The sequence below is a fragment of the Bicyclus anynana genome, chromosome 11 (genome assembly GCF_947172395.1).
Source record: "Bicyclus anynana chromosome 11, ilBicAnyn1.1, whole genome shotgun sequence".
NCBI lineage: Eukaryota > Metazoa > Arthropoda > Insecta > Lepidoptera > Nymphalidae > Bicyclus > Bicyclus anynana.
Window position 1 is genome coordinate 14,301,723 of NC_069093.1, and position 11,295 is coordinate 14,313,017.

The following is an 11,295-nucleotide window of genomic DNA, read 5'->3' on the forward strand; positions in this document are numbered from 1 at the left end:
ACTTTTCAAGTTAAAGTTGCATGCCCCGGACCAGATTCGAATCTACGCCCTCCGAATCGAAGGCATGTCATATCCACCGAGCTATCGCTGGCCTAAAAAATTAAATATCACGTCTCAAACGGTGAAGGAAAACATCCAAAGGAAATCTGTACCTATACCTGAGAATTTTCTTGATTCTCTAGGTGTGTGAAGTCTACAAATCCACATTTGGCCAGAGTAGTGGACTATTGGCCTAGCCCCGCTCATATTGAGAGGAGACTCGTGCTCAACAGTGAGCCGAATATGGGTTGCTAATGATATAAAGAAAATTACATAGATTATCTAAATTCCATATTCGATTTCCTATCAAGGGGACTGGCCCAGAAGTGGGACTTTCTGATTTAGTTGAAATAAAATGCAACATGTAGTGTAAAACTATTTATTTAGCAACAGGTTAATCTTCATTGTCCTCATTGTCGCTGTCTGCATTGATGTTGAAGTATCTCAGCTCGTAGGAGTCGTGCGCTGAGGCGACCACTCGCAGCCAGTCTCGCAGGTTGTTCTTCTTGAGGTAACGCTTTGTCAAGTATTTCAGATACCTCTTGGAGAATGCAATGTCTGTAACAAAAAATATAAATTGACCTTATTCCTTGACTTGCGAGCCTATCACGGGGCTATCAAGATGTGACAGGTTACACAATCTAGACCTTCACATTAACAAGAATGGAATCTGTGCTGGTGAAACAGTATGTGAGGTTGTAAGGGGGTAATCTCTGGGTTTACTGAACTATGGGAACAGGTACTGGAGCTCATCTACTAGTCTATGGTGTACATGAAGTGCATCCCACCTGTATGTGTTCTAAAAAATCAATACATAGGATTCCCTTTCGAATACAATAACTGAGCAATAAACATAAAATAAACTATTATAATTGAACCCATTCAATTTCAAGACTGCCGATATTGATGGCCTTCGCAGCGCATTGGCATGTGCGGTGGAGGATCCCTGGGTTTGATCCCGGCTGGACTGATTAATTTACGGCTGGACTGGAAAAATGTTAAGGTTTTCTTAATTGGTCCAGATCTGGCTGGTGGGAGGCTTTGGCCGTGGCTAGTTACCACCCTACCGGCGAAGACATACTGCCAAGCGATTCAGTGTTCACTAAGTTGACGTGTAAAAACCGATAAAACGTGTAAAAAGGAGTATGAGAAGGGGTGTGGATTTTCATACTCCTTCTAACAAACTAGCCAAGCTACCTAAGATTCTGGGCTACTAATATGGAATTCTATTATGATACTAATAATACTGATGTTGGGGGCCAGGCCCACCCTAGGAAATAAACCTAAATACATGCATATGTAACATCGCAGCAGCGGTACAGTCACACAATAATTATGCTATTTGTTTTACTACCCTACTACTGGTGTTTTTTTTTTCTTTTTATAGCTGTATGTTTTTTAGCTGTAATATTATATAATTAGCCAGTGTACAGTAAAACCAACTGTGTTGCATTATGGTTAGGCTTAACTTCAATATTTATTTGGTAGAATAAATAAAATAAATACAAAGTGGGAGGCCTGACCTTTAAAATAGGCTGATAAGTTATCATATTTTTATACTAACAAAAGGGGCTTATATTACGACCAAACGATACATCTTGTGAAGACATAACAAGTCTATCAATTATGGCGCTAACAGAAATATTGCTATATCTTTTATTATGTTGGGACGAAAGAGCTGGGACTGGGGCCGCTATTGGTGGAAATTGTCTATTTTGCTTCCAGAGATATGTCTTTGGTTGCTGTTACTGTTACAGGACTGGACAAAATAGTGAATGAATGTTAGATGATAGATAAATGTTTCATTCTTATGGTGAATTTCCTACTTGAATTTTAATTGGGAAACAATTGTATTTGATAGAAAACTCAATCAACATGATTAATATCATTACTTTAAATTATTCATACAAAATACTTGTACAAGCACTTTAAAAATCAAGTAAAGAAAATCCAGAGAGAGAGAGAGAGAACAAGAAACTCAGTAGTGCCATAATCTTTAATAGTGCTAAATATAGTACGGGATTAAAAATTGGTAAATACCACATTTAAATGAACAAATAAACAGACCATAGGACTACAGGTTATGTACGGGAAAATCAAATTTTACGGGAGAATTTAATTACTTATATTTAAGTATAAGTAATTAGAACTAGTATTACCTGCATTGATGACGATTTTCGTCTTGTCTCTTGCGACGACAACGTGATTGCCTAGGTTATTTGTTTTGCCCTCAACTTTTACACGTTCTTTTAAATATTTCTCAAAATTGGCCACATCCAGAATGCTGTCTTCGGCGGGATGTGTGCAATCAATCGCGAACTTTAGGCTAATTTTCCTTCTCAGGCCCTTGCCGCGGATTTTACCACCTTTGATACCCTTTTTACCAGTCTTTTGATGGAGCTGGCCTTTCTTAGGCGCGGGTTTTGTTACTGCCATTTTGGCAACCTGAAAATGGAAATATTATTTTCTGGTAAATACTCTTTCACTATTAAATAAAATTACAAACATGTAACTCTTCAAACATTAATTATCGTAAATAACCTACAGAACACGTGTTACAGTCGCCGAAAAACTAGCAAAATGGCCGACTTTAACATTGAATTCAAATGACAGCGTCATAATTTGATCTGTAATGTTGGCTATCCAGAAGAATGTGGTCTACGCCTCTATGGTAAAAACTATAAATATATAATCTACAATGTAGAAGGGATTTTGAATATAGACAGAGAACTCAGGTCTCAGACCAATTAGAACCTTAGGACCAAACCCCGCTAGACGTTATACCCCTCTGTATATGACCACGATCTAACGTGTTTTTTAAAAACTGTTTTCTTAATCGATATTTTATTGTTGTGACCGTTTCAGTCGTGTAAAAAAATGAAGGTTTGCGTTGTTACATGGCATAAAAAACGACAACAACTTTTAATTTATTAAATGATAAAGTTACGTTTCATTTGTAAGTTTCTTACCGTAATTACGAGTATATCAAGTTTGTAATATGAACAATATTTAAAAAGAATCGATTCTTGTGACGGAACAACAAAACATCGATCAAGTAATCGAATACTCTGTGTACATAATGTGTGGATCAACTTGTACCAAAACGTAAATCTATGGTGTGGATAGTCTAAGCGATGTCTTTGTTAGCCTATGTTAAAAATACACGTGTTGGACACATGGAAATAGAAAATATTTATCAGTGTTAAATATTTTCTATGTGTGAGTTTTAGGAAACCGTTTTATTTGCACCATTTAATTACACTAGCATTGCATAATGATATTTTTAGGAAGACTCTTTACACGACAAAAACGATTATAACAATGAAACATCGATTCTACAGAGACAGTTTTTATAAAAGCGTTAGATCGTTGATCTTGTACTTTGACAGAGGGGTAACGTCTAATGACTCAGGTAATTTGTCTGAGGTGCCTTTAAAAATTTTTAGGTAAAAAAATATACGACTTCTCTATGGCATAGAAACATGAGATCCATAGAAAATTTACTAGCTAATTCGTCCGAAGCCTACACAGCCGTGGTTGACAGTTAACTTAGAACAATTACCATTGGACTTGTATCGCACTCAAATTCACCAACAAAACCGTCCGTCGTTTTTTGAGAGGGACGAGGTAAACTCGCTTAAAGAAAATGCTTAACCCCAATAAATATATCCTGTGTCCTTACACTACACACAACTATACATTTAAATCGTAAGAAACACGCGTGTAATTTTAATACAATGAAACATCGATTTTATATCGATCGTGATCATATACGTTTGACAGAGGGGTAATGTCTAGCGTGGCAGGTCCGCTGACGAATTATGATTATAAAAAGCTCAGCACTTCAGCAGAGCTGAGCACATCACATCAAAGTACTCTGTAGTGTGGTGTTTCGAGCTTTACAATGGGGTTGGTTGGCTAATCGCAGATGGCAATATCCCGGGCTCAATTCTGGTTTTGCTATATATTTATTATATATTTGTTATATATATTTTTTTTACAAGTTAGTAAGTTGTAAGATTGTAGTCAAGGGACTACAATCTCACTGATGGTAAGTGATGATGTAGTCTTAGATGGAAGGGCGCTAACTTGTTAGGAGGAGGATGAAAATCCACACCCCTTTTGGTTTCTACACGGCATCGTACCGGAACGCTAAATCGCTTGGCGGTACGTCTTTGCCGGTAGGGTAACTAGCCACGGCCGAAGCCTTTCACCAGCCAGACCTGGACCAATTAAGAAAATCTCAATCTACCCAGCCGGGGATCGAACCCAGGACCTCCGTTTTGTAAATCCACCGCGCATACCACTGCGCCACGGAGGCCGTCAAAAATATGTTAATGTTACTCAACGAGCGCGGTTAAACCGCGTGGCGTCGGCTTGTTAGTAGATAAACGTAGCTAGTATGAGCTTAAACAACACTTACTATTATTCTACGAAGCAACAACAGTGGAGTGCACAAGTTTTTTAACCAAGGCAAGCATTGGTTACAATACAAAATGAAAAATTCCTTCTACAATACAGGTTTGTAATAAATCCTCAGAGTAAGCAGTGCTTTTTTCGCATCTATGAAGTGCATGCCAATAAATAATATTATGTATATTTGCCAGGCTTTCTTTATTTTAGTAAGTAGTGTTGTGAATATTAACATCTAAACACAAAATTATAAGCGGAAGTAGTTGCGAGCGAGGAATTTTCTGTTTCTTATTCCCGTGATTTTTTATATAAATTGAGCGGGTATTTAGTTATAAAATACTAGCAGACGCCGCATGGTTTAACCCGCGTGGTTCCCGTTCCCGTAGAAATACGAGGATAATATATAGCCTATATCACATGGGGATAGTTTGGCTTCCCAAGAGTGAAAGAATTTTTCAAATCTTTCCGTTCAGTAGTCCAAGCCTATTCAATGCAAACAAACATACAGTTATACAATCAAATCTTTCCTCTCTTCAGTGATAGTTTAGATATGTATGTGCTAAACTAAGTAAGTAAATAAATATTCATTCCACATCATGTCAAGTAGAAGAAGGAGGACGTATCGCTATTGTTTCGCCTCGCCCCGATTTTCCCATGAATGAACCGCGTCTTGCGAGCCGAGGTCACGCTATGATTTTTTTCACCTGGCATGATGTAATGTCTTCTGTCTTTTGATCCAAGTCGTACGTTCACTTCATTTGTACGATTTACCTGTCTTCAGTTACGAAATAATGAGTTAATTATCGTAAAGTGTAAATAGAATCGGCGAATGATTGTGTTTTGTGGATAAAATAGCGCATGCGTATAATGTTCTTATCACCATGTCGTGAACTTGTAAAACCGGCACACAACACAGTTTATTTGCGTTTGAAAACAGAACAGTTCACTCAAATCGTGACCGAGATAGGAGTGATGTGAATGTGAAACTATTTTTGTTAGTTAACCTCACTTCCTTAGCCAAGTTGAAGGTGATTCATAATAATCAATAGTGTACGAGTAAATTACAGAAATGTTCATTAATTAAATCATCGATTACATAGATGAGGAAAAACAAAATGTGTGTCGTGCTTTATAATACGTAATAGTGTCGTATCAATCGATAAAATAATTATGGAAACAATATTAAAGGTATTACACAAATGATATTAAAATGGATAAATGTTTTGCCGTATGCGGCTGTGGCGATTTAGAAGGTGTAACAAAATCCGATTTGGACCGGTTCACAGATAAAATAGAAAATGTTCTCAACGACGAAAAAGGGAGGAGGCTTTTTAGGAACTTCATGTTTACCAGCAAAATGAAACACGGACGGAAAGCGTTGGATTTGTACGAAAACGTCGAGAGACTATTAAACTCCGACGAGGATGCGGAAAGTACATCTTTTCAGAGCTATTTAAGAGACTACGATCGTTTGGTGGATGCGGCCGAGAGAATTGAAGAATTGGACTTCGCCACGATGGAAAGAATGGTGATCGCGCGCGATTCGGAAAATAAGGATGAAATGTCTGATGTGTTAAAAGTTTTAAAAACAGACGTGACCAAAGCACTTCGAAGGGAATACAGCGCTTTTAGATTACATTTTATACCGTCCAAACACAAATAGGTAATTGATTGTAATTTGTACTTGATTACTGATATTAGGCGAAGAGTCGAGAGATGAACAAATGTTCGAACACCATTCATAATTCGCGCCATGACAAATCTAAACATACACATAACAGTAACAAATACTTAAGCCATTCTCTGCACTCTCTATGCACTGTTTACCAATAAACAAATTAAAAATTTGTTTTGTTGTCCATAAATTAACGAAAATAAATTTGATTAATAAGCTTGGAACAATTAGATATATGTAGTTAATATATTTTGAATACCATTTTATATAAAAACAATAGGGACATAATCTATATATTTATATAAAAGAAAGTTTAAAATAAGTTATGAAATGACATTTATTTTCTTCCCTCATTTCAAATTTGTTTGTTGGTGAATGTGCACATCGAGTATTACTTATTGATAAGATTACACAGCATAATATTAAACCTCATACGGGGTCCCGTAAGTATATGTCATACCTACATAAGTAGGTAGTTAGGTACCTAACTATGTAGGTATAATAAGTATAAGGCCTACTGTATACCTACTGTCAAAAAATAAATATCGAAATTTTTTAATAATAAAATTAAATCTGCTATAAAAAAGGAAGGTGAAAGGCCTACCTACCTATTTTTAAACATTTTTTAGACGTTTTAGACTTTTGTAAAGTTAATTAAAGTAGGTACAGAGTAATCTCGACGGCTTGACTACGGAACCTTTGTTTAAACGGGCTTTAATGTGCGCTTGGCCAGTTTTATTTAATTTTTCGGTATGTGCCTTTACATGATTAACTTAGGTATATGTATGTATTACCAATGATATTTATATCTACTGTGTATTACGTGGCAATACAGTATTGATATAAATATTGATAGAACTAGACTACGTAGGTTTGACACTGCCTAAGCCTGCCTTATTATCCAATGACTTTGTTTAATGATGCTAATTCAATGGGGATGATGACTAGGTTTGAATATATTGATTTTTATGATACATTCGGGTAAATAGGGTCAATGTTAACTAATTTATACATAAAAAGCAAAGATTGTCTGGATATTTGCAAAATTAATGAGATTATAAAATTTCAAAATCTATTAAAAATCGTAATTAGACGAAAATTCATACAGATTTAGCTTCCTTACATTAAATGTTACATTTTTTAATATATGAACTATGAACATAAACGCACAAATAACAAAGATATTAGTAATTTTGTTTGAACGCACATACAAATCTAACGATCATTACATTGCCTAGACGTCATTAGTTCGTGCCATTTTGTATGGGGCGTTTTCAGGGATCCGCGGCAGCGCCGCAAATCTGACCCTTTAAATCCCTGTAGCTCCGAAAGTAATGATCGCAGATACCCTGTTACTTTTACAAAATTGCTTTACTATTAGCGTACTCTTAATTTATATACAATTTAAAAAACTGTCATCATCCCTATTGTAGTACAGTACAATTATTCGACAAGTCTAAAGTAATACTGTCTTTTTCATAATGTTCTATAAATAAAAGGTTAGCACTATTAGCTGACTAGCGCCATTTTATTAACCGACTTCAAAAAGGAGGAGGTTCTCAATTCGGTCGGTATTTTTTTTTGTAGTTGTTATTTGTGTAAGTAACACCAAGTGTATTGGCACCAGTTGTTTTTTTTTTTTTGTATCTAATGTTAAACGCCATTGTGATAAATAAATTATTGTATCGTAGAGTTTTATTTAATAATCCTCCATTTAAAAATGTTATCATCAATATTCAGTATTTAGTCGTATTTCTGAGAATTTAGATTAGATTAAGTCTACCAACAGATTTTTCAGGATTGCCAACCGAAAGAATTAAGTACTTTCAATTTGCTAGAAATTCTATATTATACCTTATTATATCTACTGTGATTATACCTACTTATTTGAATACATATAGAAAATCTATACATTTTTAAAATATATACAAAAGAAAAACGTGTTAGTTACACTATTTATAACTCAAGAACGGGCGGCTGGATCGATTTGGCTGAAAATTAGGAGGAGGTTGCTTAGAATCAGGAGACGGACATAGGGTACTTTTTAGCGGTAGGGGTAGGGAAAAAAAGCACGTAAGTCAAAGCGAAGTTTGACCGCTAGTATAATTATAAACATAAAAAAGAACCCGACTGATCATTGGCATTTTTGAAATTTTGTTCTCGTTGGCGACTTGTTGGAATCGGACTCTGTTTTTGAAAACTAATCAGACTTAAACCACTACACTGGACAACATTACTTCCAACTTCTTCACCAACTGTCTTTATTAATTTCTTACGTGCAGGTAACCAAGGGCCCTGGTGCGAATGAAAAAATGGGCCCGACTACCATCTAAACTGGTTAGGTTTTATCAAGTAAAAATATTCATCAGCTCTTTTTCGTTTTTTAAATTTTCTAACTTCAGTTCGATCGCGATTTTCTGGTAAGGATTAGAGTGCACTCTGAGCTTGGGTGTCCCTGGATAGTTACGCCGTTGCTTCGTGATCGTTTCGCACTTTACTGGTGACGACGACAAAAACATTAATTTGCATGATTTCTTCGTCTTTATATACGAAATATTGAGTTATATCGTAAAAATGATGTTTTGTAGATTAAATAGCGCATGAGTTTAATATTCTTATCACCATGTCGTGAACTTGTAAAACCGGCACATAAACGCAGTTTATTTGCGTTTGAAAACAGAACAATTCACTCAAATCGTGACCGAGGTGTGAATGTGAAACTATTTTTGAGTACAAGTCAGGTGAACTATAACTATATTAGTTATAGTTCACCGTACTTCCTTATCTAAATTGAAGATGATTGATTCATAATAATAGTCAATACCAATCATTAGACCGATACCAACTGATAAGTGATACCCATATGAGTGATAATGTTAAGATTACTCATACATTATATTTCTTTTTTAATTTATTTTACGGCCTTGGATACAAGTCCTTATATGACTTGCTTTAAATGCAAATATTACAACTTTTCTTAAAAATAATACAAGCATTTAAAATCATCGTCGTCGTCGTCTACTAGTACTACTGTATTTTATTTTTTTTGTATTGTGTTACTAATGAAATCTAAAACAAGCTTATAAAATAAATGGTTCCTCAACAAGTCCTTAATGTGGCGGGGATCACACTTAAATTAGTTTTCTTCCATTACCAACTCTATCAAACTTGCTAGTATTATTCTTTGTTTACCAAAAGCTGAACACTTGAAAATTATGTGATTGATATCTGCGTCGTCTTTTTTACAGTACATGCATTTGTTAACTTTATAAATTTTTTATTTGAATAAATGGCTTGGCACTAAACAGTGACCAAATCTTAGTCGGTTTATTACTGATATGAATTTTCTTGAATCCCAACTCATTTTGTTATACCATGGCCGCACCGGTATTTCATTTTGTTTGCCTGTGTACCAACTTTTACTAGTTTCTTTCCAAAGTTCACGCCAAAGCAACAGAAGTTGCTTTGGCTCTCTTCTTCCCTCCATGATAAAAGTCTGCAAATGGAGTTTTGATATTCTCTGAACAATCTTCATTAAACAATACTTGTCTTGCTACAGAATCCACCAGTTCATTTCCCGCTATACCTATGTGGGAGGGTACCCAGACGAATTCAACGATAATGATTTAATTTACATTTGAACACTTTATTAAACACATATATTACTGAAAAACTTTTAAATTAAAATTTACAATTATAAAAGCGCGCTTCTCGATTCCCGCCAAAAATCGAATTACTTAGATAACTCATATCACTCCATTAACACTAAGACAATAGTAATCGTTTATTAAACCATCGATTAAATAGAGAGGGAAAAACAAATGTAATAATTATAAATATTCTCTTTGGGAAAAATAAAATGTGTGTCGTGCTATTTAATATGACGTGTCATATAAAGCGATAAAAAAATAAATATGGAGACAATAATCAAGGTGAACAAATAAAATGGCTAAATGTTTTGCTGTGTGTGGTTGTGACAATTTAGGTGTAACAAAACCTGAGTTGGACCGGTTCACTGATAGAATAGAAAATGTTCTCAACGACGAAACAGGGAGAAGGCTTTTTAGAAACTTCATGAACTCAAGCATTTTAATGGAAAAAATGAAACACGGCCAGAAAGCGTTGGATTTGTATGAAAAAGTAGAGCGATTATTAGTTTCATCGGAAAGTGCATCTTTTCAGAGATATTTAGAAGACTACGATAGTTTGGTGAATGCGGCTGAGAGTATTGAAGAATTGGACTTCGCGATGATGAAAAATATGGTGACAGCGCGTGAATCAGAAAATAAGGAAATAATGACTGAAGCGTTGAAAGTTTTAAAAACAGATTTGACCAAAGCACTTAGAAGGGAATACAGCGCTTTTAGATCACATTTTATTCCGTCCAACACAACAAGTACCTAGTTGTAGGTAATTAATAATTAGGCGAAAAAGCAACTGAACAAATGTTTCAACCACAAACGACAATGTAGGTTTCAACATCACATCATTATGTGTAGGTCACAAATTCACATTATGCCAGTTAACTCATACCAAATTTAATAAACACGTACCTACTTGGAATAGTGGCATATCTAATAATAATAATAATTTTAGGTAATACCAGGGTACCTTGATTACCATCGGGCCCACTACTATCTAAACTGGTTAGGTTTTATCAAGTAAAAATATTAACAGCGGCTCGAGTAAATGAAAATGTCGACCGGCGGCTGTTTTTTTTTTCAATGACTACCCACAAATAGTTATTGAAATGTTGAAATATTATGTATTTGTGTTTATCACGTTATAATTCTTATTGTTTACTTGTTATTATATAATTGTTTAAAGTTTATTTGTTAGCACTACTATTATTACAACTTTTTATTATTCTTGTACGCTCAAACTGAAATGTACTAGCCTGTAAGTTTCACATAAGTGAATGAGTGAATTTCTTGTGAAATAATAAATATTTTAAACCCAGTTAAATTATACATATAGGTACATAAAAATGCTAAGAAGCTACTTTATCATCAGATCTTTTTCGTTTTTGAAATTTTCTAACTTCAGTGGCGATTTCCTGGTAAAGATTAGAGGGCCCCCGGCCCTCACAAAGAGGCATAGCACCGCCTAGCTCCGCCTCTAAATAGAAACCGAGGTTATAATGGGTTTTTAGCCACGCGTGTTACACT

The 11,295-nt window shown here is 35.1% G+C and overlaps 1 protein-coding gene across 1 annotated transcript; it reads right to left on the minus strand.

Moving 5' to 3' along the window:
• Positions 1-404: 404 nt before the first annotated feature.
• On the minus strand, positions 405-2,739 carry LOC112046504 (60S ribosomal protein L22). The gene is made up of 3 exons (XM_024083140.2): positions 2,585-2,739; positions 2,199-2,484; positions 405-597 (listed from the first exon to the last, which is right to left on the minus strand). Exons 2-3 carry the CDS (start codon positions 2,473-2,475, stop codon positions 434-436), a joined length of 441 nt encoding a protein of 146 aa, XP_023938908.1. The 5' UTR covers positions 2,476-2,484; positions 2,585-2,739; the 3' UTR covers positions 405-433.
• Between the last annotated feature and the right edge of the window lie 8,556 nt (positions 2,740-11,295).